This window comes from Lemur catta, chromosome 7 (genome assembly GCF_020740605.2).
Source record: "Lemur catta isolate mLemCat1 chromosome 7, mLemCat1.pri, whole genome shotgun sequence".
NCBI classification, from domain to species: domain Eukaryota; kingdom Metazoa; phylum Chordata; class Mammalia; order Primates; family Lemuridae; genus Lemur; species Lemur catta.
In genome coordinates this window covers 101,285,251-101,309,448 of record NC_059134.1, presented here as the reverse complement: position 1 = coordinate 101,309,448, position 24,198 = coordinate 101,285,251, and the positions used below count along the sequence as shown (strand labels likewise).

The following is a 24,198-nucleotide window of genomic DNA, read 5'->3' as shown; positions in this document are numbered from 1 at the left end:
CAGGCTGGCCTCCCGCCCATGACAGGCCCCTCGACCCCTGGTCAGGCTCCCCTCTCTCCCCCTCCCCTGCTGAGGCCCAGCCACTGCCCAGGGACCAGGCCCTAGAAAAGAGCCGTCCTTCCCACCTGGACGTGCAAGCACAGAAATGGCAAATGTTAAAGGGACCTTGCTTTGCTCGCTGACAGCCAAAAAACCCGCTCCAGCTCCAAACTCGCTCCGCACTCGGCAGTATTACACCTCAGAATTCCCACCTGGGTGGGGTTTGTCTGTTCCGTTTGTTTTTAGTGGATCTGGGGGTCAGTTTAACCCTCTGAGTTTGTTGTTTTGGTTTGGTTTTTAGAAAAGATATTTATTATGTTTAAGTTTAGATTTAACTTTGGTTTGGTGCCGCTTATTTTGAGGGGAGAGGGGTTGGGCAGAGGGCCTACTACATTGCCCCCGTCTCCCCGGACCTTCAGCTCTGGCGCTGGGGGGTTTAGACCTGGCTTAGCCCTTGTTAGCCTCTGGTTAGTGCCTCGTTAAAGATCTGGTTTAGAGTTAGGTGCCTGGAAGCCCTGCCCCCAAACCTGGGCTGAGGACAGTCCAACTTGTGAAGCCCACTCTTGGGAAACAGGTTCTCTGGGACACCCAACCAGCTGTCCGGACTCTGACCAATGACGGGCCACTGGTGGGTCTCCTCAGCCCCCCGGCTCAGCCTCTCCTCCTCCTCCAACGCCCTCTCACTGCCCCCTCAGGACAGGACAGTCCCTGGACCAGCGTCACAACCTTACATGGGAGAGCCGGCGCCCAGGAGGTAAAGGGCTAGTGGTGGCAGCTCTGGGCTAGGCCATGGGGCCTCTGCATCCCACTTTGTTCCCAGACTAAGAATTTTGAGGAAAACGAAAGGGAGAAGGGTCACAGTGGTGAAATGAGTTTGGGAAGCAAATGTTTCACAACTGAACAGGTTCTTTCTTAAAGGACTTCTTGGAGTTTTTTTTAAACTACTGTATGTATGCATTTCCAAGAGGAAGAAACAGGATTCAGCACTTCCCAAAGTCATTTTACCACAAACCTCTTCACTGTCAAGCATCTCATGATACTGTTCCATAGGACATGTTTTGGAACTAGAAAATGGATTCATCCAATAAATATTTATTGAGCACCTACCATATGCCAGGCACTGACAATAAAATATTCCCTCCAAGAAGCCCCAGGCCTTGCTCTCAAATACTTCCCTGCTCTTTATTCCATCTCATCCTCATAACATGGCTGTGAGTGGGCTGAGCGAGGACCCCTGTGCCCGCCCGGCTCACTGAGGACGGAGCTGAGACCCAGGAAGAGGAAGCACTTGGCCAAGGCCACACAAAATGCGAGTTCCTCCTTCCACACTTTGGGAACTGCCGATCTAGCCCAATCTGTCATTTTCTAGAAGAGGAAATTCAGGCCTACAGAGAAAGGGAAGGAAAACCTGAGCTCTTCCCTCACCTGCCACAGCTCCCCTGCCTCCCAACAGGGCCTGTCTAGTTCTCCCTACCCTTGGGGTCACAAGTTGTCCCAGCCTCAGCCCAGGCTGCTCCCTTGGCCTCTCTGATTCCAGGAGAGGGAGGTGGGTAATGGAGAGGAAGCCACGGTGTTAGCAAACTCAGTCCCTGTGGCCCCTGTCCCTGGCCCCACCCACCATGAACTCCTCAAAGGGTTAAAGTTCGCCCCGCTGGAGAGAGCAGCCCAGTGTGGCTGGGGGCTGTAGGTTTTAGCGATGTCTGTTACAGTCCCTTTAACTTTTTGTCCTGATATGGATTTATCACATCTGGTTATCAGCATGTTTAGGCCCCACTAGTGTGGGGGGCTGGAAGTTACATTTGGGGGTTTTAGTTGGGGAAGGCCCCAGTGGACATTTAAAAGCACAGTTATCAGCTGGTTAAGTGGAGGTTTAACAGTTCTACTTCCCCCCTAGAGTTTAGCCTTAGAGGTACAGAGCTCGCCCCCCCCCAAGGGAATGGGATGGCTTTGCCCTTGGACCCCAACTTCCCTTAGTGACAAGGAGGCTTCTCCTTCTCCTCTCCCTCCCAGTAACACCTCGCCACATGCAGGCCTCACAGGGAGTCTACCCCATCCCCCTCCTCTGCCTGGCAGGCACAGAAATCCCTGTGGGCCCACCACCTCCTCCCCTGTCTCTCTCAGTCTCTCCTCAACCTCCACTGCTAGTAAGACGCCTTCTGGACTAAGGTGGGCCTGTTCCAGACATAGTGGCCCCACAGGCACTCCCTTTGGGGGTCTTTCCAACAAGATCTGAAGCCCCCACTCTTCCCTTCTCTCCTCACATGACCCTGGGGAAGCCTTCCTAACCCACCTTTGGATCCTTAGGTCAGCCCTTCCTGCTTCCCAAAGGCCTGTGGCCCTCAGCTGGCCCTTTACAAAATCTCTGAGATGAGCCTCAGGCAAAGAGAACCTACCCACCAACCTGCCCTCCTAGCCTGCTGGTGGTGTATGGCCTGGCACACACTGGGGAGCTGCCGTGCTCAGAGATCTTGTGGGTCACCCTAGTTCAATCCCAGGTTTAGAAAGAGAAGAACTCTCCCTCTTCTAAAAAATCCCCACTCCTGCCCTCAAACCACTGCTCTGAAATGCACAGACCCTTGACTACAAAGGGGAAAGGAGCATCCGGGCTGGACAATCATCCCTTCACTGAGGGGTGGGCGCCCGCAAAGGCACGGAGGGGGAAGAGAGAGCTCTGCACCTTTAAGATAGTATTTTTAAAGTTAATTAATTAATTAATTAATTCTGGTTAATTACCTTTGTCGAGCAGCCACTCATCTACTACTCGACCAAGCCGGTAGGGGATTCTCTGTCTAGCAATCGCCAGGCGCTCGTTATCAAAGTTTCCTTGGAAAAGTTTAGAAAGACAGTAGGTTTCTCAGGCGGCGAAGTCCAAAGGAGTTAGAAAAGTAATTATGCATTTCTCAGGAGACTCAGAGTAAGCAGCAACATCCAACGGCAAGAGGGGAAGGTAGGAAAAGAAATGCCGGGTCCCTCCTCTCCCTGGGCCCCCTCCCTAGGCTCCCACCCAGAGCCAGCCTCACCCTGGGGCAGGAGCAACCCAAAGCAAAAGAGAGGAAAGAGAAGAAAAAGAAAGGGACACAAAAGAAAAGGCAGCTGGAAGGTCAAAGGTCAGGGGTTAAACAAGTTTCTCTGTGGTCAAGCTGTTGACCTCCTTCCTTCCCCATCCCAAAGTGGGGGCAGGCGGGGGAGGGGCATTTAGCAGGTTTAAGTTGGGGGTGGGAGGCATCAGTGGCCCAGCTGGTTACTGCGTTTAGAGGACTGTTTAGAAGTGGGAGGGACGGGTTAAGCAGGGTTTATGCGGCATTTAGGGGGGTCACCCGGCAAGGCACACGCAGTGAACAGTGAGATTTAAACCACTTCTCCAGCCACCTCAACTCCGTTTGCCTTCATGCTCCACTCCCAGCTTCCCCTTGGTCCCTACCTCACACCATGACTCCACCACCACCTTCCACCTTAACCCCATCACTGCACTCCCTGCAAGGCACTTCAGGCCTCCTCACCCTGGTCACCACTCCCTCTCTACCTGGCAGCCACTATCAGTGACATCATGTGCTGTGACCAGTGTGGGAGCTGGACCATCTCCCAGCACCACCCACTTCTCTCCCATGGCCATCTCAGAGGTCTTTTTCCTCCCCTGCAGGCACCCCTAGCCCTCCTCTGCTTCCTCCTCTGCCTTGGCCTTCACCTTGACCCCTCTCTGCTCAGAGACCGGTTTCCTCTCCTTGTTGCCCTGCACCCAGACCCAGCTCCCAACTCATCTCGCTCATCTTGCTCCCCTGCCAGCCCAGCAGCCTTTCTCCCTCAGGCTCCTCCCCACAACTCTCTCCCCCTCCATCCTCGGCTGCCCATCTGGACACCCACCTGTTCCTCTCTCCGCTCACCAATCTCCAGCCCCTGGAGACGGGGAGGGAGAACATGTGAGAGTGTGTGTGCGCACGTGTGCCTGGGAGTATCTGTGTGCTCCTCTGTGGGCTGCGGGTGATCCCAATCCACACTAGTGGAAAGGGAACTGACTTCCTTGGAGAATCTGGCCACTCACATACTGTTCAGCTCACACCTGTGGGGCCAAGAGGCTTTCCCTCCTGTCTCCCACTGCACAGCTGTGCTCACCTGCCCAGAGAAATGCAGGTCTGGGCCTACTTGTGCACACCTCCCATGAGGGTGCACACCATGTGTTCATGTGTGCATGGATAGTGCCTCCTTATCTGCTTACGAGACAGTGAGACTCTGCCCTCCTTATAGATTCAAGACACTCGTGTTTAGGTTGAAAACAGATCATTCAATCACGCACGTGCATGCTCGTGTATGTGTATCCTGACAGGAGGAGATGAATGTGTATCTGCCCCATTGGAGGGAGGCTGAGTATATAAAAATTCTAACAAAAGACCTATTTATCGAGCACCTCTGTTCTAGCACTTTCCTTAGATTATCCCATGGAATTCGCACAGTATTGCTATGAGGTAGGTGTCATCACCACCTTTCAGAGGTGGAAACTGAGATTCAGAGAGGCTGGATGACTCGTCCAAGGTCAGACAGCTTGCCAGTAGGAGATCCAGGAGTAAAACCCAGGTCCTGCTGACCCGAATCCATGGGCTGTGCCTCTGCACCCTAAGAATCAGAATGTCTCCATTCTCTGGGCCCCGCAAACTGCTGAGCTGACCTGCTGGCACAGCTCAGGATTGGCCCTCGCAGTGCACACAGGCAACCACCAGGCCCTCAGGTTACTCTGCTGTGCAGGTAAGGGGCACCCAGCAGCCTTTCCCCCTGCCAGCCAGGGGTCCCTGAGCAGGAGGGAGGAGGTATAACTCCTTCAACCTGGCCTCTGGCCTGCTGGGCTCCAAGGGGAGAAGCTCTAGACCCACTTCCTGGCTTGATAGGGTAAAGGCCTTCATGACCCCCAATTCCAGCCCTGTCCTGCATAGACTGATGTCATCATGGCTACAAAGGTTACCCTAGTGTGTATGCATCTGATAAGAGAGAGAAGTTTGATGCCCATAGAGCAATCATGCCTACACAGCCTGAGCTGTCAGTGTCTGCTTGGGGTGAGGGTTGGGCAGGGGGACTTAGCATAGAGGAGTTGGTGTGCCCAGGGGCCTTGGCATGGGCCGGCATCCCTCTACAGAGCTATTTTCTCATGTGTCTGTCTGACCACATGAATGTCTACAGTAGTCTGTATGTCTGAGATTGGCTGTATGTACATCAGCCTCTGTATTTATTAGGGAGATTCCCAAAAATGTTTGGGTGCAAGCCTGCATGACTGGGAGTCGTAAGCCTATACTGGCATCTTTACTCGAGCATAGGTGAGCCCATGAGGGTTTGCACACTGCCCCTCAGCCCACCCCCTTCGCAATCTGCATGGGGCAGCTTCTCTGCCTCTACCTGGCTGCCTCTCTGCCTAGGAGAGAAAGGGAGGTCACAGATGTTCACTCTGCTTCTCCGTCAGGCCCTGTGTATGACTGCAGTGTCGCTCAGTCTGTATCTCAGCATCTCTGGGTTTCTGCAGTTCTCCTTGCAGTGCTTCTATTTCCTTCCCTCGTTATCTCCTGCAGTGGGGCTCTCTCCCCCACTCTCTCCCAAGGCTCTGTCCACCTCTCCCCTCCCTGGCTGGGTCCGTATGGCGCCATCTTGATATATCTCTCTCATCTCTCCTCTATCTTTGCATGTCTCAGTACCGTTTCCATATCTCTCCAACTCGCCTCCTCTGGTTTCCTCTCACTCTGAGGCTCTGTCTCTGCCTCCTCATTTTTTTCATGTCCTCAGCTCCATCCCTCCCCTGTGCTCCTCAGACCTTGGTTTGTCCTTGGCCACCATAGCTGTCACCCTTTGAACTGGGTCTGTTTGCATTTCTGAGGCTCCCTGCAAGCAGGGGCCAGGTCCTGCTCACCTCTGTGTCCACAGGGTCTAGAACAGGCCCTGATACCTAGCAGGTTATCAGTGAAGGTTGATGAATGCACTTGATCCTATTTTTCATTCTTGTCATTTGTCTCCTTGTCTCTCCCTCCCTTTCACTGTGTCCCTTACTCCCTAAGACAGTGGGGTTCCTTTTCTCTGGGCCTCAGAGCTACTTCTCTTCCTTAACTAGATCTTCTAATATGGATCCTTGTCTTCCTGTTTTTAAAGACCTTGGTTCTTTCCTTTGTTCTGTCCTTGGGAACAGCCCTGCCTCCTTGCCACGATACATTTTATGTTACTTCTGGATCTCCTCTCCTAGGTTTCCGCATCTGCCTCCCCATTTCTGCTTGTCCTTCATTTCTAAACTGATCCCTTCCTCAATCGCATCAGTCTCTCCCTTACCTCTACCCTCCCTCCTCTTCTACCCCCACCCCCAAACTGGACCCTGGCCTTGCAGCCTTCCCCTCTATGCCTGACACCCTCCCGCTAGCTGGCGCACTCCCACCATCACACTCCCGCCCTGCCCCGCAAATCCCGACTTCCTTGGCCACGCCCCCACCCTAGCCACGCCCCGGCAAGCCTCGCCTCCCCGTAGCCCCGCCCTTCCACACGCCAGAAGTTTCACCGCTTAGCTCCGCCCCTCTGCGGGCAGCGCTCCTATCAGAGGCCGCCACCTGCCCTGCCCCGCCCCACCGCCGCACCTCCTCCGCGGGCCCGCCCCGCCTACCTGCTGGGTACCGCTCGTTGACCGGCCAGCTGTCCACCTGCAGGGTGGCGTTGCCGCCGCTTCGAGTGAAGCGCACCACGTGGTATTTGCCGTCGCTTACGATGGCGTTGGGTTCGTCGATGGTAATGTCGTCCGTGCCCACGTTAAAGATCACCCCCACGGTGCCCTGCTCCTGGGGACAGGGAGGTAGAGGTCGGCGACTGGAGAGAGCAGCCATTCGCCCCTTCTAGTGGACGCTCCTGTGGGCACTTTACAGCTTTACAAGGCACCTTTCCCAGGTCTCAACCGCTCAAGGAAGTGGGCAGGCTCTCTCCCCTTCCCCGTATGCAGCAAGGGAGTGACCTGAGGCTCAGAGGTTGGGGAGCAGCACCTGTCTCTTGCCTTTTGGTTTGCCTTGAATAGTCACAAAGATTTATAGAATGCCTATTCTGTGCAAGGGCCACTGAGCCCAGACAGGGATATCAGACCAAGCTGGGGCCAGCCCTGGCTTGGAGGGCAGAGGCCTCACCAAGGCACGGACCAACAGAGAAGTGCAGGGAAGCCAGCCTCTGCCTGAGGAAGGTCTGACCCCTTACCCCACACCCTCTCCCCAATCGCAGCTCCAGCCTCTCCTCCCTGCATACTCAGCACTGAGCAGGCCCCTGGCCCCGGCACCAGGGCATCAGCATGCTGCTCCTGGCAGCCTCTCAGACCCAAAGTAGGTCAGGCTCTGAGTGTGGGGGCAGCCCCTCTGCAGCCATGGGGGTGGAAGACGGGGGTCTGGACTGTGTGTTTGGGAGTGATGGGCATGGGAAGAGATGAGGGACAAACTATGCTAGGCTTAATAAGGAAAGGGGAGCACGAGGTGTCAGGGTATGGGGTGGGGCCGGGGAAGGACAGGCAGAGGAGAGACAGGGACTGAGGCCTGGAGACAGGAAACAAAGAGCCTGAACAATCTCTGGGACCCAGGCCCATGGGGGACCCTGCAGAGGCCACCCAGGATCCAGCCCTGGAAGAGTTCTGCTGGTGTTGCTGGAGTGAGGGGGAGAGCTTCGCTCAGCCCTAAAACGTGCCAGGCTCTGGGTGGGTACTGTGCACACGTGCTCTCATCGTCCCCACGGCAACCCCCTGAGGAAGCTCATAGCTTCCCTTTTTATCGAGGATGAAACTGATGCTCAGCAAGGTTAAGTAACATCTCAAAATCTCACACCTCATGAGAGGGAATCCCCAGATTTGAACCCCCAGCTGGCCTGACTCCAAAGCCCGTGCTCTGTCCCCTTGCCCACCACCCTGGCTCAAAGAGCTGGGGTGGGGGTGGGGAGTGATCCAAGAGGCTGTTGGCCAAGCTACCTTCAAGACCAAAGGCATCTAACCAAACCAGCAAAGGCCCACTGGGCACTAAGCCTGAGCCCCCATTTCATTCCCCTGCACCTCCCAGCAGCACTCCTGGACGAAGCCTCCTGAATCCACCCAGGTCTCCTCCTGCACAGAACGCTCACAGAGGCTCCCTCAGGCCCCCTGCTCATACACATTCACAGGGACCCAGCCCATCACAGAAATATGCTACACTCCTGGGGTCTTCCTGAAAGACTGCCCCATTCCGGCCTGAGCATGAGCAGCCATGCAGTTGCCACCTCCTGCATCTAATGGAGCTGAGAGGCTTGGTGGCACTGGGGGTGGGCGCAGGGGTGGCTTACGGGGGTTGGGGTTTAGCAGAGAGAGTTGGGGGGCAGGGTGTGCAGCTGTGGCTTACTTAGAGACTCATGTTCTATCCTTCCCACTTGTGGCATCCAGTCCTCCCCCTCCTGGAACCTGGGAAAGCCACACACATGCACACGTGTACACCCTCACAGACACACACGCACACACACACACACATGCAGCGTCTCTCCTCAGTTGCAGTAAAGCAGGGAAACTGAGGCTGGACTTGCCTAACAAAGAGTATTAGCAAACCCCACCCACCCACCACCCACAGACTGACAACATCCCCAGGGAGACGGGCTGATCATCTGCTCCCCACACATGGGAAGGGAACAGCCAATCCACCTCGTTACTATTGTTAGTAATAATATCACCCAGAATAGCATCTGCCTCTTGGAGGTTTCTCCCCATGAGGCTCAGCTTGGGCAGTGACAGTGGTCAAGGAGCACACACAGCCTTGGAGCCAAGAGAGCTGGCCAGCGGAACCGGAAGGCAGGACACCTGGGTTTCCTAGGAGGCAGCCAAGCTCAGAGCCCTGCACTCCGGGGGAGAGGCAGCTCCCCAGAGCCTCACCCAATGTGAAGTCAGTTGTCACTTCTGTTAAAGTCATTAATTCCTAATTCCCCAATTACCTCATTAGGCGGCGGTGGGGAGAACGCAGCCGCTCCTACAGCAAATAATTATGGGAGTCAAAATTAATTTGGCAAAGTGGAGCGACGCTTTATTAGAAACGTCAAATTGCTTTTCTCTTATTTTGCTGCCGCCTCCCCACTCTCTGAGAGCTGCTAATGACACTGTGGTGGGAGCTGATGTATCACCAGGGGAGGAGGGGGCTTGCGGCTGCCCCCAAGGGGCTGCAGCCCGTCTGGGCCCAACTCTCCCCCTCAGAGCTGGCTTCTCTCATGCCCCCCACCCTTGCCAGGCCTCCCCATCCTAGGGCCAGGCCTGCCCCTCCACCCTGCCCTCTGCAGCACCAGGCACCAGGTGAGGCCTGTGAGTGGCTGTTGGGGAGGAAAAGGAGGAAATCCCTTCTCCCAACACCCTGGTCCCCTACCCTTTCTCCTCAGCACCAGGGAACCTTGTCCCCTAAACCAGTGGACACAGAGACACATGGCACACACAGACAGACACTGCCCAGGGGGCCAATCAGAAATGACCAAGATACTAGCTAACACCATGTGCTTCCTGTAGGTGGGCCAGGCCCTAAGTGCTTTATATACCTGATCTCATTTCAGCCTCATAGCATCCCTCTGTCCTCTTACTATGCCACTCCACTGACGAGGGAACTAAGTAAGGCTCAGAGAGCTGTGGGGACTTGCACAGAGACAGAGCAAGGACATGGCAGAGTTGGAACTCAAACCCAGGCCATCTGCTCCAAAGCTACCGTCATAGCCTCTCATGACAGTGAAGAGGGAGGAAGAGCAGCTCTCACTCAGAGAAGGACACAGGTAAACAGTCACACCCTGACCCACAGACAGTGACTGAAAACACCAGCAAACACCATTCTGCTGGGAAATATACATCTATACCTACACACTGGATCCAAGACTCAGTCTCTGTCATTGTCACCCAGTCACAGCCATCACTCCTGACACACTGTCATCATGTACCCAGCCCCACACTGTCATCCACAGCCACATTGTCTCTCTCATTCGGGCCACCACTCACCAATACAGACACTGTCCAGCTCATTCACACAGACACAGAACTTCCAGGCCTTTTCCCCAGGCCTGCCCCACTGCCCCACTTGCGACTCTTCCCTCTGCGCCCTTCCCTGCCCAGAGCCCATCAGGTGCCACTTCCACCAGCTCTGCTCTGCCCACAGGGCATCTCCCCTCACGCCTCCTTCCTTCATGCCCTGGTGCTGGGGGTATAAACCTGGGATGCTGAAAAGCTGTTGTGTAAGGAGGGGCCCATAGCCACATTCCCAACCATTTCAGAGGAGTCAGAGCCCAAACAAATAAGCCTTCTCCCCTGGCTTCCTCTCTCCCCTTTCAAATCTGCCCCCCTTAAAGCCTGGGGCCACTCACCCAGACCTTTCCAGCCCACAGAGCCTAGCCAGCCTGCCTGACCCTCATAGCACAGGGCTCCTGGCCAGGGTTGGCACGTGGGTGCAGGCAGGGAAATGAGGTGCTATTAGGAACTAGAAATGTGTAGCTAGAGATGGGGACAGAGGCCCAGGATTTAAGACCATGGGGAGGGGTCAGGAGAGAGGCTGAGGCCAGAGGCCATAGGGAAGGGTGTGGGGCAGGGGGAAAGGGCCAGGAGAGAAGAGGGCCTGCCTGCAGGCTAGAGTTAGACAGGACAGCCAAGTTGGGAGGCCCAGAGGGAGGCCCTGGGATGGGGCCAAGGTCATGTCAGGGAGCAGGGCCAGGAGAGAAGGCAGAGCTGGGTGGGACCACAGGCCAGGGTGGGAATGTGGGACTGCTGGGAGGGCAAAGGTCATAGGAGCAGAGGTCAAGGGTAGGGCAGAGGCTGGGGCAGGATCTGGAGGCAGGATGAAGCAGCATCAGAGATGGGGAGGGTGGTCTGCCCTGGGGCAGGAAGGTATGCAGGAGGGGGCAGGAATAAGTGCGGGACACCATGGGTCACCCTAGGTGGTCTAGGAGTGAGCAGACAGCAGCCTAGGGGTAGTCAGGAGTGTGGGACATCTCTGAAGGCTTCAGGAGAATGGCTTGGAGAGCCCAAGGAGGTCTTTGACTACGTTCAGGAATGTCAGAGGTCACAAATGGTCTCAGGGAGCTGGGGGATATTCAAATCCCATGAGAGGGTGGCTCTGGGAGTCTCAGTGAATGACTGGGAGGGGAATGGGTCTTAGAAGCAGAACTTCTTAGCAGGAAGCTCCAGGGATGGGGGAACAGAGGTTCTGAGGGCTCCCCATGAGGGAATGACTTGGGGTGCTGATGCCATGGCAGTGAAGGACTGAATGCAGTTGGGGTTGGGAAGGTTGGGGGTCAGAGGGCCAGGGCCCTGGGTCCTTACAATGTGCAGCTGCAGATAGTCTCCAAGGCCGGAGGCACTGTCCACCCGCACCAGCACAGCGCTCCGCTGGTGGGTGCTGAAGCCCACGGCCAGGCGGTCCATCCTCGTGCTGGGCCGATCATTGGGGGGCCACGTGTAGGTGATGAGCGCTCCCCCTTTCCCAAAGATGTATGTGGTCCCAGCTGCAGAGAGAGGGGAGAGAGGGAGAAATGATATCAGGAGAGCGCGGTCAGCAGGTCCTCAGGATTGTGACCAGAGTGCCACTAGGACCCTGGGTCCAGGTGTGGGGCTTGGGCTGTTATACCCATGGCAGACACCAGCCCTGCAACCCCAGGGAACAGTTGGCAGGCGGGTGCCCGGGTGAGAGCCTGTGCACACGCACAGACAGATGTAGCTGCCTCATCAAGAATTCTAGCTTTAATTACAGCAAAACAGAGAGGTAATAGAGTGACACAGAGAGAGCCTAGAGAGAGGCTGCAAGGAGACGGAGAAGACAAGAGTGCCCTGGGCAGGGAGGACCCAGGGGGCCTGGTCCTGACCAGCTCCACTTCTCCCAGGGCTGGCATGGGTGACAGATTCAAGGTGTGTGCTTCTTTGGGGCTGGAGCTGAGCAGGCACCAAGGCAGAAAGGAGCCCCAGGCGACGGCAGGAAGATAAGCAGGGCTGTATGCAGCTCTGACTTGGCGTAGCTGGTGGCCCCAGCATCTGCCCTGCCATCCCCACCTGGTTTGACCAGGATTCCCTGCTTCCACCCCAACCAGGGGGCTGCCTGGGTCCCAAAGCAGCGAGGACCTGGAGCCCTGCCCAGAAAGGAAGACACAGACATGGGGTGGAGGGGAGATTGACAGCCAGAGGAGGAAGGAGGCAGAGACAGATGGACAGAGAAGGACAGAGAGGGGTGTAGGTGAGAGAAACGGGAGAGTGGGAGCCCGAGATGAAGGCTCCCTCTCCTAGCCCTCCCCCACCCCACCCTCTCTCCCCTTCTCCCTCTCCTCTTTGCCAGCCGGCTGCTGGGGGCGGTGTGAGGTCCCTAACGATCTCAGCCCCAAAATAAACCCCATTAGTCGCCATGTTCCCTCCTGCGGCTGACTGAGCTCCCTGGGGGTGGGGGTGGGGGGTTGGTCACCCAGTTTCTGGGAAGGGAGCCTTGTCTGGGAGGCCTGGAGAACTAGCACTCTGGGGCCTGCAGAGGAAAGGGAAGAGAATACTCTCGCATTCTTTAGAACGTAAATGGAGCAGATGAGATTCATAAAATTCTTAATTAAATAATTAGCCACTAACGACTCCTCTCAAAGCACTTCTTAGGGGGAGAGGGGTACAAGGAAGGACTTAGCCGGAGAGAAGGAGACAGGTAGATGGGGCCTGGGGGCAAAAGCCTGGAGTATGGCTGGGAGAAAAGTTCGGCTCTGGGGGTGGGGAGCTCTGGACTGGCACAGGGAGTACTGGGGGTGCCCGCTGCACTTCCAAGGAGCAATCTGCCTCAGCCAAGATGGTGGCCCAGCTGGTAACATGGGGCCAGGTCCCCTCAGTTACCTCGAGGTGCCTCATCTCAGTGACTCAGGCAATCAGGGTTAAGGGGGCTCTTTCCCAAGGAGCTCCTAGGCCCCCACAGGAGAGGGGGACTCCTGAATGCCTTGGAGAGAGGCACTGTCTACAGGCACAGGGAGGAGCTGCGGAGAGAAGGGAAGGCTGTTGCCTGAGTCCCAGAGAGGCAATGAGGCCAGCAGGGGGCTGGGGCTCCAGGAAGCAGAGCCATGAGTCCCCGTGTGTTCCCCAGAGCACCACTCACCATCAACGCTCTGCACTTCCCCTGACAGGGCCTGAGAGTCAGAGATGGCCCCTGGGGGACAGGGCAGGGGGAAAGAGCCACCTACTTGTCTACTAATAAGTGACATCTCGCCCCAGCCTGTGGCTGGGGAACCACCCCTAGCAGACAAAGGGAGCTTGTCTCTGCCCCCTCCAGCCCCAAGTGTCCTTTCTACCTAGGGGTTCTAGAAGCACAGTGGTGAGCCTTGAACCTTCAGGTTGGGCCCCAAGTTGAGGGTGGCTGGGGGCAGGATACACAGAGAGCCCCACCCCCACCCTGTGTGGTCACCTGCCTGGAAAGGGCAGGGCCTAGAGGCGGGGAACCCAGTAGGTCTCAGCCGGCAATAGTCTCTCCACTCCCAACACTGCAGCACTCCAGATCAGCTGTTTCCATGGCAACCATAATACCCAGGGTCCTCCTTCCCCCCCTCCGGCTTACAAACTGCACGTCTGAATTGGGAGGTGGGGAGGGCCAGGGGAGCCGGGACACTGACCTCCCTCACATACCTGGACCCATGCTTCCCTGACCAGAGACGGCAGCCTCTTCACCCCGGGCTTGAGGGCCTCCCAGTCAGAGGAGGATTTTATTGGGTTTCTTGGTCCGTCAGTCCAAGGAAGAAAACCCCATCTACCTGGAGGCTGCCCCCAAGTCCCCCAGATCTAGGGGGAAAGAATTCCTTTCTCCTCACTTTCCCACCCACAATCCCAGACAGCACATCACCAGGGACAGAGCCCTGTCTGTGCCAGAGAGGGCCGAGGCACAAGCAGGCCTGATGCCCGCTGGGCAGTGAGGCAGGGGTGATCAGAGGCGGTGCCCACCACCCAGGCTCGCAGCAGACACGTCCCCAGTGACGCACAGCCAGACCCCACACCCACACACAGGCGGTGATGCACCCAGCTGCACACAAAGACCCAACGTGGAGAGGCAGACCCTGACAGGAGACGAAGCAGCTGGGAATCATGGCGGTGAGCACACAAAGACGAGCCATCGCAGGTGGCCCAAGGGCAGGGGCTGTCTCAGAGCAGGACAGAGCGCACACAACCGCCCCAGGCCTCCCCACCCTCGAGCCCTCCCAGCCCAGGCCAGCCTAGGCCTCCCCCCATGTATATCAGCCAGCTGTGCTCACTCTGCAGCCAGTTTACTACGCTGGGCCGGCCCGTTAAAGCCTATGGGCGTTTATCACACTGGGGGAGGGGGGCGGAATAGGCGGGCGAAGAGACACTTCTTGAGCAGAAGAGGTGAAGGATGAATGGTTTATTGGTCTGGGGCAGCAGTAATTACCCTGGGGAGACATTTCTCTCCCCAGCACCACGGCTGCCACCCGAGGGCGCACAGGGCTGAGGCTGGGGAAGACACCAGGGCCGGGAGGCGGAGCCTCCGCCAGGTCCCTCCACAGCGCACTCTGGAGACACCTCCCACCGCTCTCAGGCAAGCTGTCCTCTGCCCTGCCCACGGACTCCCCCAAGGAAAGCATGACCGGCCTTCTAGGAGACATGGAGCCCAGGATAGAGCACTGCATCTAGAATCTCTGACAGGCTCCAGAAAGGGTTCAGAGATAAGAGGGGCCTAAGCCAAGCCCAAAATGTTGCCCAAGGGGGCTCCAGACCAGTTGTTTCTAACCGCCCTAGGAAGCTGCTAGTGAGCTGAATTGTGCATACATTTCAGGGAATACTACACACCTGAAGCCCAAGGCAAGAGAGCCTCTGGCCAGACACCAGATGCCACAGGACCAGAGTTGCCACCTTCTGCCCACACCCAACATCATCTCCTCAATGCCTCCTAGACCCAGAAATGCACTGAAATCCAGTGAAACACTCTAAATGATCAAGAATCTTCCATAGAGCCCCACACTACACTTGCATTCTAGAAAAAAAGCAACCAACCATTAATAATGGTTAGCTAACCCAGACCAAACAACATAATCATCCCATGTAAAAACCCACCCATGCAGTGATGCCCCTGTGGGTAAAACTACACGTGCACACCCTCTGTCTGCCTGTATCCCTGCAGCATCAGAAGACATGACAAAAGCCTTCTGGAAGATCTAGAATTGTGACAGGATAGAACCTCTGGCACAATCCAGAAAAGCCTTGGTCCCAGGGCTCACAGCCCATGCCAGCTCTTTGTATATGGACCTTCACAACCCAAAGGGAAAGATCTCTACAGGGCCAGATCCCTGAATTCAGCTCTCTAGATCTAGAATCCCAGAATATAGCTCTTCAATTCTTAACCCCCTGCTTGGCCAAAAACCATCTTGTCAGAAATCCAAGTTAACACACCCATATTCAGAATTAAAATAAATGCTAGCCCCCTTTATGCACGGGGTGATAAACCCAGAACCCCTGGAAGACACTGGCACAGAATCGAGCTGGGATTGACCACTCCATTCCTGGCTCCAGAGGGTACCAGAAATGAAGATCGGGGGTGGGGAGGGCCCTCAAGGACTCTGAAGCCAGAATTGGGGGTCAAGGACCAGGAGTGTCACCCCCTCAGCCCATTTTTAGGACCCAGGTATGCCAGTCCTCCACACCCCAGACAGACATCAGGGGCAGGAGTGTCCACGGGTGTCTGGCAGGTAGGGACATTATGTAACAGGAGGGGCTGGGGAACGGAAGGGTAAATGGGTCATGTGTGAGAGGAGAAAGGGGGAGGGAAGGCAGAAACAGATGGAGACCCCAAGAGAAAGGAAGTGTGGAAACAGGTGCAGAAGGAAGAGGGGCTCCCTCACACTGGGGATGCTAGGGAGACACTGGGGCAGAGGAAGTCTGGCCTAGAAAAGCCTCCAGATCTGGCCTGTTCCTCTAGCCAAGCTTGCGGCCCCATAGGAACTTGTCCTTTCACCACCTCCACGGTTAAGGCGAGCAGAGGTGGGGTTCAGCCAGGACAGGTGGCCTCATCCCTACCTTTCCATCTTTCCTTGGGCCCTCTTCTTCCTCTCAGCTGCCCCACCCTTTACAGGCCCCTCCACACCAGCCACCCCCTTCCATCACTCTCCTGGAATGGCCTCCCTGCCAGCTCCTCCTCTACTTCCGTAAGGCACTTGGCAGTCACCAGCCCTCTTCCTCCTCTGCACAGCAAGGGGGTGGCCATCTCTAAGGCAGTCCCAAGGCCAGCATTCCATAGGTTCCCTCCCCTTGCTCTTCTATCCCTTTGCCTTCCCTCTGCCTAACTCTTGCTTCTTTGCGGAACCTTCCTCAGGCACTCCAGCTCCAAGCCCTCTTCCCAACCTGCTTAGTGTCCCTGGGCCAGCTCCTCTCTCCTTTGCCTTCCTCTTTCACCTTCTCTCCTCTCCACCCAATGATGCTGCCCCCAAGTGCCTGATTCCCTTTTCCCATCTCGCCCCTTCATGCCTCATTGCCCAGAAAGACCATGGCCTATCTGAGTACCTTTGGGAGCAACACTGGGCCTCTAGGGAGGCAGAAGGGGACAATGAAAGGGGGAGGAAGGTAGAGAGAGCCAGAGTTCCTGGGGAGGGGAGAGAGCTAAGATCAGGAGCAAAGTGTGGGGTGCGACATGGAAGAAGAGGAAGAAACTGGAGAGAAAGGCTGAGAGGATCTCCGCTTCTCAGAGAAGAGAGGAGGGAAACTATGCTGGGGATGAGCATAAGGAAAGGCATAAGGGAGAGAGTCTGAACAGGCTGCTCCGGGGGAAATTGGATGAGGAGAAAATAAAGGCATGAAAACAAAGATAAGATGAAGTAGGAGAAAAGGGAAGAAGACCAGAAAAGAAGCAAAAAGATTGGAGGTGATATGGTGGCCCAAAGATTGGGAAGCAAGGATGGACGCATGTAGAACAATGATGTAAGTGGAGGCATAGAGAGCACAGATGGGAAAGGATGAAAATACAGGGGAGGAGAATGATGGAGGACAAAAGTGAAGTAAACTGAGAGGTGACAGAAACAGGAGGTGAGAAAGGTACAGGGAAGGGAAGGGATGGGGGTACAGAAATGTAGGACACATAGGTACAAGAGAGAACTGACGGAGGCAGTGATGAGAGGTGATGGGAGCTTGGAGGTGTCAGAGTACCCCAGTGGGAGGTGACAGAGATGGAAGGTGAGGATGGGGGGCACAGAGAGGGGAGTGACAGGAGGACAGGTATGGGAGGTGATGAGGGGAACCACATGGGAGCCATGGGGTACCTATGGGAGGTCATGACAAGACACAGAGACGGGAGGCCATGTGGAGTACAGAGAAGGAAAGTGATGACTAGACTAAAATGGGAGGTGATGGGGTCTCTGGGATGGGAGGTGACGGAAGCTCAGAGATGGCATGTGAAGCAGGGACTGAGGTGGGAAGTGATAGGGCAGACGTGGGAGGTAATGGGGCCACAGAGGTGGAAGGGGACAAGTGCAAACGTGGGAAATGATGGGGGCAGGTGCAGGTGGGAAGAGATGGCATCCAGGGAATCTTAAGCATCTAAGATATGAAGTGATGAGGGGCCTGAGATGGGGGTGATGAAGGGTAGAAATGAGAAGAGACAGAAGTCAGACAGGGAAGGGGATGGGGTGTGAGAAGGAAGGTGAAGTCAGTTTTGAGCCGGACGGTTATGAAGGACTGAGATGAGAGGTGACAGTCAGTGGACAGTGACAGAGGACTGACACAGGAGGTGAAGGGGAGCCTGGGAACAGAAATTAGAAGTGCTAGGGCAGCAGAGGTGAGAGATGCTGCGGGTCAGAGGTGCAGGCCGGGCAGAGAGGAAGCAGTATGCAGGGGCGAAATGGGACATCAGAGGACAAGGATGGGAGAATGGTGGGACAATGGAGTAAGATCATCTGCAAGGAGGTGGAAGACCTGTAATGGGAAAAGAAGGGCAGGTTGCTGTTGGGACAGGAGAGAAATAGAGACATGTATGAAGAGGTGAAAGAGGCAGAAATGACAGATGAGACGGAGGTGAGAGGGAGGGGAGGACCACAGACCAGCAGTGGGAAGGTGAGGGTGAGGCAGGGGTGGAGGTAAGACAAACGGAGAAATGACAAGGGGCAGAGATGGAGGAGGTGATGCGGAAGAGAGATGGAAGGCAGAGCTGTACCGAGAGGCTGAAAGGACAGAGAGGGAGGCAATGGGGGGACAGATAGGAAGGTGATTACAAACCAGACAGGGGGATGAGGAGGTGATGGTGAGGACAGAAAGAAGCAAAGTGATGAAGACGGAGATGAGGGTGATGGCGGGAGTAGAGTGATGGAGGCGAGGGTGGGGCCAAGCTGATGGGAGCTGGCTATGGGAGGTGAGGGGGCTCCCGGCTGCAGAGCAAAGGGCCGGCTCGCCGCGCACAGCTGGGGTGGGGCCCGCGGGGGCCTGGGACTAGCACACGGGAGGCCCGGGGGGAGGGGGGCCAGCCGGCATCGGCAGTGCCACTTACCGTGCCCGCCGCGGGTGAGGAAGGGCATGCGGTTGATGGCGATGGGCACGGTGCCGTGCTTGCTGTGGAAGTGGTGGACGTGGTGGGTGGTGCTGAGGCTGGAGGAGACTCGGGCCCCCTCGGCCACCCCCAGCAGCAGCAGCAGCAGCAGCGGCAACAGCGGCGGCAGAGGTGGCGGTGGCGGTGGCGGCGGCAGGGGCCCAGCCAGGGCGGGGGGGCGGTGCGGGCACCCCCCCAGCCCGCTCCCCCCGGGGGGCATTTCGGCCCGGGGGCGGCCGCCTCACAGCCCCATGGCCGGGGGCGGGGACGCGGGGCTGCGTAGCCCCGCGAAGCCCCCCTCCAGCTCCGAACTCCGGGAGGGGGGTAGGGGTGAAGAGAAGGAAAACCAGAGCCCAAGCCTCGGTCCGGAGCCAACGAAATCAACTGGATCCCGCCGGGGAATCGGGGGTCCGCGGAGCGGCAATGCCAAGGTCCAGGACGCCTGGGTCCATCGCGAGGAGCTAGGGGTCTCTCCGCATCCCGGCGGGGTCGGAGCGGCGCAGAGGGCCGTCAGAAACCCGGGGGAGCGCCCGGGGGAGGGGGCATGGTGCCGGGTGGGGAGGGAGGGGAAAGCAGGGGCCAAGCAGGGAAGGGAGAGCGGGGAAATCCTGCGGAAAAACCAGCCGGGGCGCGGGGCGGTGCGGCTGGAGAAGAGAAGAGAGACCGAGGCCCGGCTCCCGGAAAGCGGGAGACCGACGGCGACTAGGGCCGGCCGCGCCGCTGCTGCCGCTGCCGCCCGACGGAGGCCGGGGAAAGGAGGGAGCGGCCGGGGGAGGGGGGGCGGGAGAAGGGGGAAGGGAAGCAAATCCGGGTGAGGGGGAATGAAGGGAGAGGAGAGGAGGGGAGAGGAGGGGAGAGGAGGGGAGCGGGGCTGAGCGGAGGAAAGGCGCGAGCCTGAGAGATTCCGGCGGAGAGATGGAGGCAGCGGAGTGTTGCTGCAGAGGCTGAGAGGTGGAAGGGAGAGGGAGGGAGGGAGGAGAGTGGAGAGGGGAGGGGAAGGGGAGCGCGGGAGGAGGAGGGGGCAGGGCGGAGGGACCGAAGCGGCTCCCGATCGGCGGGCGGCGCTGGGCAGCTCCACCGCGCGGCACCTGGCTAGCCCGCTCGGCGCTCGCCTCTCCTCTGCGTGCGCCCCGCCCCTCCCCCGCGCCCGGGCGCGCGCTCTCCTCCCGCACCCCCCTCCCCGAGAAGGGGCCCTGCTGAATAATTGAACGGGACTGAGGTTAGCAAGAGAGGCCGCTCTCTTCCTCCTCCTCCCCTCCCCCCTCCCACCTGGACGCACCCCAATAGCGCTCGCAGGTCCAGCGCAGAGATGCGGCCGCCACCTCTGCACGCACCCCTCGGAATACACGTGCACGCTGGGATGTGGACCGGCTTGGGTATGGAGACACCCACGTGCCCATACAGGCACCAGTGTGCAGGCAGGCACACGCACACAGGCTCAGACACATATATGCATGCATGTGCTCACAGACACTGGCACACGGAATCACTCTGAGCCGAGTGTGTAGCATGCTCACAGACGCATATGTGCGCACACATACATGTTTGATCCAGGCAATGAATGGCCAACATACACATAAACACCCCTGCCCCTCCCCTGAAGCTCACCTCTGAAATAGGGCCATCCATAGCATACAAACAATGCACCCAGAGCCCCAAAGGTATTTCAGAATAAGACAGGCCACACACACATACATTCTCCTCACCACCTCCCCACAAAGGGTGCTCCCCAACCCCTCTGCACAATCCGTTCCCCGACACCTCCAATCCTTACTCTCCACTCCCACTGCCCCAGCCTCAACCTCTCCCTCCATGAGGGGTCTCGAGGACACCTGTCCACTGAGTGTTCTACTTAGGACAAAACCATTCCTGGACCACTTATGTCCAGCTGAGGAAAACAATTCTCCTTCAGGGTACCCCATCAACTGGGATCTGTGCCCCCAAACTTTTGGAGGCCTCTAGGAAGCACTTGTCATGGCCCCAGAGGTTAAGTGTGGGGAGACTCCATTCCCTTCATCTGGAGGCCATGGTCTGAGGCCCACGTCAGCCTGCTGGGGCCAGGGGCAGGGTGTGGGGAGCAGAGGACAGAGGAAAAGAAGCGGAGCAAAGCCCACCTGCAGGTGAGGAGGAGGGCGGGCAAAGAAGAGGCAAGAAGGGGGGGTTATGTGAGAAAGGGGAGGGCTGGGAGAGAGGAGGGTGAGAGAGGCAGGAGAGAGCTGGCTCCTGCTTATTGATTCTGAACTCCATTTGGGAGCAAACACTGTCACCATGAGCCCTGTGTGCTGCCCCCAGCTCCAGGATATGGTCAGGACCCAGGACAGCTCCCTCAGTGCTGCTCCCAGCCCTCCACCCCCGCTAGATGCCAGGGCCAGGTCCTCAGAGGCACCCAAGAGGAGGCTTGGAGCGGTGCATGGCCCCATGAAGGAAGAGAGACTGCAGGCCGAGGAGCAGGGCTGGGGCTCTCGGAGGCTGTGTCCTCCTGCCCTCTCTGTCCCATCCTTGTGCCCCTGGATCTGGAATATAGACTGACACAGCTCTGGGAAGGCAGAAAATTTATGGTCCCAGAGGGAAGGAGGGAGGAGCCGGTGGCGAGAGGAGAGGAAGGGAAACCGCCTAGAGGCCAATCAATACCAGTGAGTGGGAACTGGAGAGAGGTGGAGGGGGTAAGGCTGGGGAGGGACGGGGAGGCATAGAGGGTAGGAAAGAAGGGAGAGATGGAGGTGTGCAAGAGATCAATAGAGGCTGCAGAGACAAACAGAGACAGGGAGGCAGAGACGGTGAGGAGCTGACCCCCAGGGAGGGCGAGAGCCTCTAGTAGGCCAGTGGGCGAGTGGCCGGAAGGGAGCACCTCGGTCTCAAGCCTCAGCCCTGGGCTTCGGCTGCATGTCAGGAAGTGTCTCTCCTTTTATCCCCTTTCTCATTTCATATTCTCTTTTTCTTTCTCTCTCCACTTGCCTCTCATTGCAGAGATGGGTTCTGTCCCTCTGATTTTTTTTCTCCTGTATTCCCAGAGCAGAGGCTCCTGAGCCTTGAAGAAACACAAAAATCCCTTCACCCCCACGGGAAGTCCCTATCTCACAGACGGAGAAACTGAGGCATAAGCGGGAAACGGAAGGTCTGACCTCGCCTCGCCCTGGGCCCTTCCAAATCAGACAGCTCCACACCCCACCCCAAACTTTAGAGGGCAGGTCCTGCTCCTTCCACCGTGGCCGATCCCACCCCCCTCCTTCTCTTCTGCTGGGCTCCTGCATGGCCTTGTCCATCACCAAGGCCCCAAGAAGACCAGCCACAGAAAGAGCACAAAATTTCAAGCAGAGGCAAGTTCAAAGGAGGAGCAGCCCCAGGAGTGGAGGGGTGTGATTTGAAAAGCCCTGGCAGAGCCCTGCTCCCCAGATTCTTGCCCTGCCTTTCAAGGGTGGAGATCTCAGAGGGTCACCAGGCTCAGCGCCACTCGGAGGAACAGCACGCTGAGCCCCTTGCAGGCTCCCAGGTTGCACCCACCTTATCTTAGCTCCACAGCTTTGCTCAGGCTATGCTGCCAGGCACGAAGACCAGTGCTTGGGGATGGTGACAGTTCCCAAGACCCCAACGATCCTTGCCTCCCACCAGCCTGGAACCCAGAGGAGGTGCTCTTCCCACTCTTGCCAAAAGGTGGCGTGTCCCTCTAGCCCGTCCCCACCCCACCCCCCACATCCATTTCTATGCCCCCTTCCTGAAAGGCTCCACTGGGTGGGAGCAAAGCAGTGAGGTAGGCAGCAGCACTTCCGGATGCTGATTCCCTCCACCCTGGCAAGAAATGCACACCAAGGGCACCACCACAACCCAGAGCTGAACAACAGAGTCGGGAGCACCTAGGTCCTAGCTGAGCTCTCCCTCCCACCCCCATGACTTGGGGCAAGTCCTGCCTCTTCCCGAGACCCGGGTTTCCTCATCAGTTAACCAGGGAGGAAGTCTCCATCCCACTCCCTTCTCTGAGGATCAAATTATAAGGGCTTTATAAGCTGCAAACACTAAACTATCAGTGGGGAGTGTTACTACTATTAATAAGTTCCAAAGTTACCATCATCTCCAGATCTGTGCAAAGCTGAATTACCGGGCTGGGAATAGGCCCAACCTCAGCCCCAACTTTACACCATGGCAGCCAGGGCTGGAGGGCCCCTGAGCTGGCCATTGTCTGGGAAGCTTTGGAAGGCACAGAGAGCAGCAGGTGAGATGAGGAAAACCCTGGGGGACAGAGTAGAATGTGGTGGTACACGGGGCTGACTGTGCCAGGAAAGTGCTGAAGGAGATGCGCTGGACATTTTTTCAAAGACAAAGGAAAAACTAAGAGCCCCAATCCCTGGAACTAATAGTCTTCTCCTATAAGGAATTCAAGACTCACCCGGGTGATGAAGGTCCGGCAGTGTGGTATGGAGGCAAAGGCACTGGCCTGGGTTCTCACCCTAGATCTGCTGCTCACTACCCTCCAGAAACCTACTGTCCTCTCCAGGCCTCAGTCCGTGTTTGTACAATGGAGAAGCTCCATACCCACTCCGTGCGCGCGCGCGTGCGTGTGTGTGTGTGTGTGTGTGTGTGTGTGTGTGTGTGTGTGTCTTTTCCCAGGCAACTGACTTTTTTGCTTGGTCTTGCAGCAAGGCTACCCCAGGGAAGATAATTTGAGCGATGTCTGAGGAGACTGCATTCTGCTCAGTACTCGATCATTGGAGGGAAACTCCAAATCACCCCACAAAATAGAAGGTTTCCTCCCCCCACCCTGTTCCTGCCCCCGCTGCCCTCCCTCTGCCAGGCTCTGACCAGCTGCCAGCCACCAGCCACTAGGGACTGGAAACTGCTGCTGAAGCTGCCCTCTCTGGGAGGGGCCTAAAACAATACCCAAGTTAGCAAGCAGATGCCCAGCCAGGGAGAATAACCAGTCAAGGACACCACCAAGTGTCCTTGTGGCTCAAAGGGACAACCTGCAGCTAGGATTCTTGGGGGAGAATGAGGGAACAGCAGCGCCCATGTCCAAGGAAACCAGCTGTCCAACAGCCTGGCCTCCTGGGAACTTCCCAAGCCTGTCCTCTGGGGTGTGGGCCTGCTCCTGGTGGGAAATAATGGGCTCCCACTGCACACTCTGAGGGCACCAGAGCAAAGGGGGTGCAGGCTGATAACTGCCCCCCTCCCTGTACAATAGTGTGTCTGTGTGAGGTACAGGTACAACATGTAAAGCCATCACCAAAATCACACAGGACAGCAACAAGTTCACCCACAGAGCTGACACTTTTGGCTGTGGGTGAAGGGAGCAGAGTCCCGCCAGCTCAGTGAGGAGGAAAGGCCATCTATCAATGGACTGGCCCAGAGATGCAGGCAGCAGCAATCCTGCACAGCCCCAGGAGACTCCGAAAAGGGACAGCAGCCAGCAGCTCCCCTTGGCCTCTCAAGACAAGGGGTGAGAAGGAAGCAAGCAGCATGGTTCTTGGGCTCCCAGAGACCCTCTTTCCTCCCTGGCAGTCTCTATGGCTGGGAATGGGCCCAGATCTCCCCTGACCCCCCAACCCTTCCAAGCACTCACGGTCGTTGCAGACAGGGCCTCCATAGGAAGTCATGGTGCAGTCACAGGTGAAGCCATCCCACTGCTGCAAGCAGACGCCCTGGTTGGCACAGGACTCTTCGGTGCAGGTGGTGCTGGGGCCTG

The 24,198-nt window shown here is 57.1% G+C and overlaps 1 protein-coding gene across 9 annotated transcripts in view; it reads right to left on the bottom strand.

The window, feature by feature from the left end:
* NRXN2 (neurexin 2) overlaps nt 1-24,198 on the bottom strand; it is a 109,865-nt gene that overhangs the window by 17,634 nt on the left and 68,033 nt on the right. For 7 of the 9 annotated variants that reach the window (XM_045556156.1, XM_045556159.1, XM_045556160.1 and 4 more), the window contains 4 exons: nt 24,076-24,195; nt 11,321-11,502; nt 6,659-6,830; nt 2,773-2,862 (listed from right to left, as the gene is read on the bottom strand). In XM_045556156.1, the coding sequence (XP_045412112.1) occupies nt 2,773-2,862; nt 6,659-6,830; nt 11,321-11,502; nt 24,076-24,195 (564 nt within the window). The remainder of the gene's footprint in view (nt 1-2,772; nt 2,863-6,658; nt 6,831-11,320; nt 11,503-24,075; nt 24,196-24,198) is intronic. The other 2 variants (XM_045556163.1, XM_045556158.1) reach the window with 1 other exon arrangement.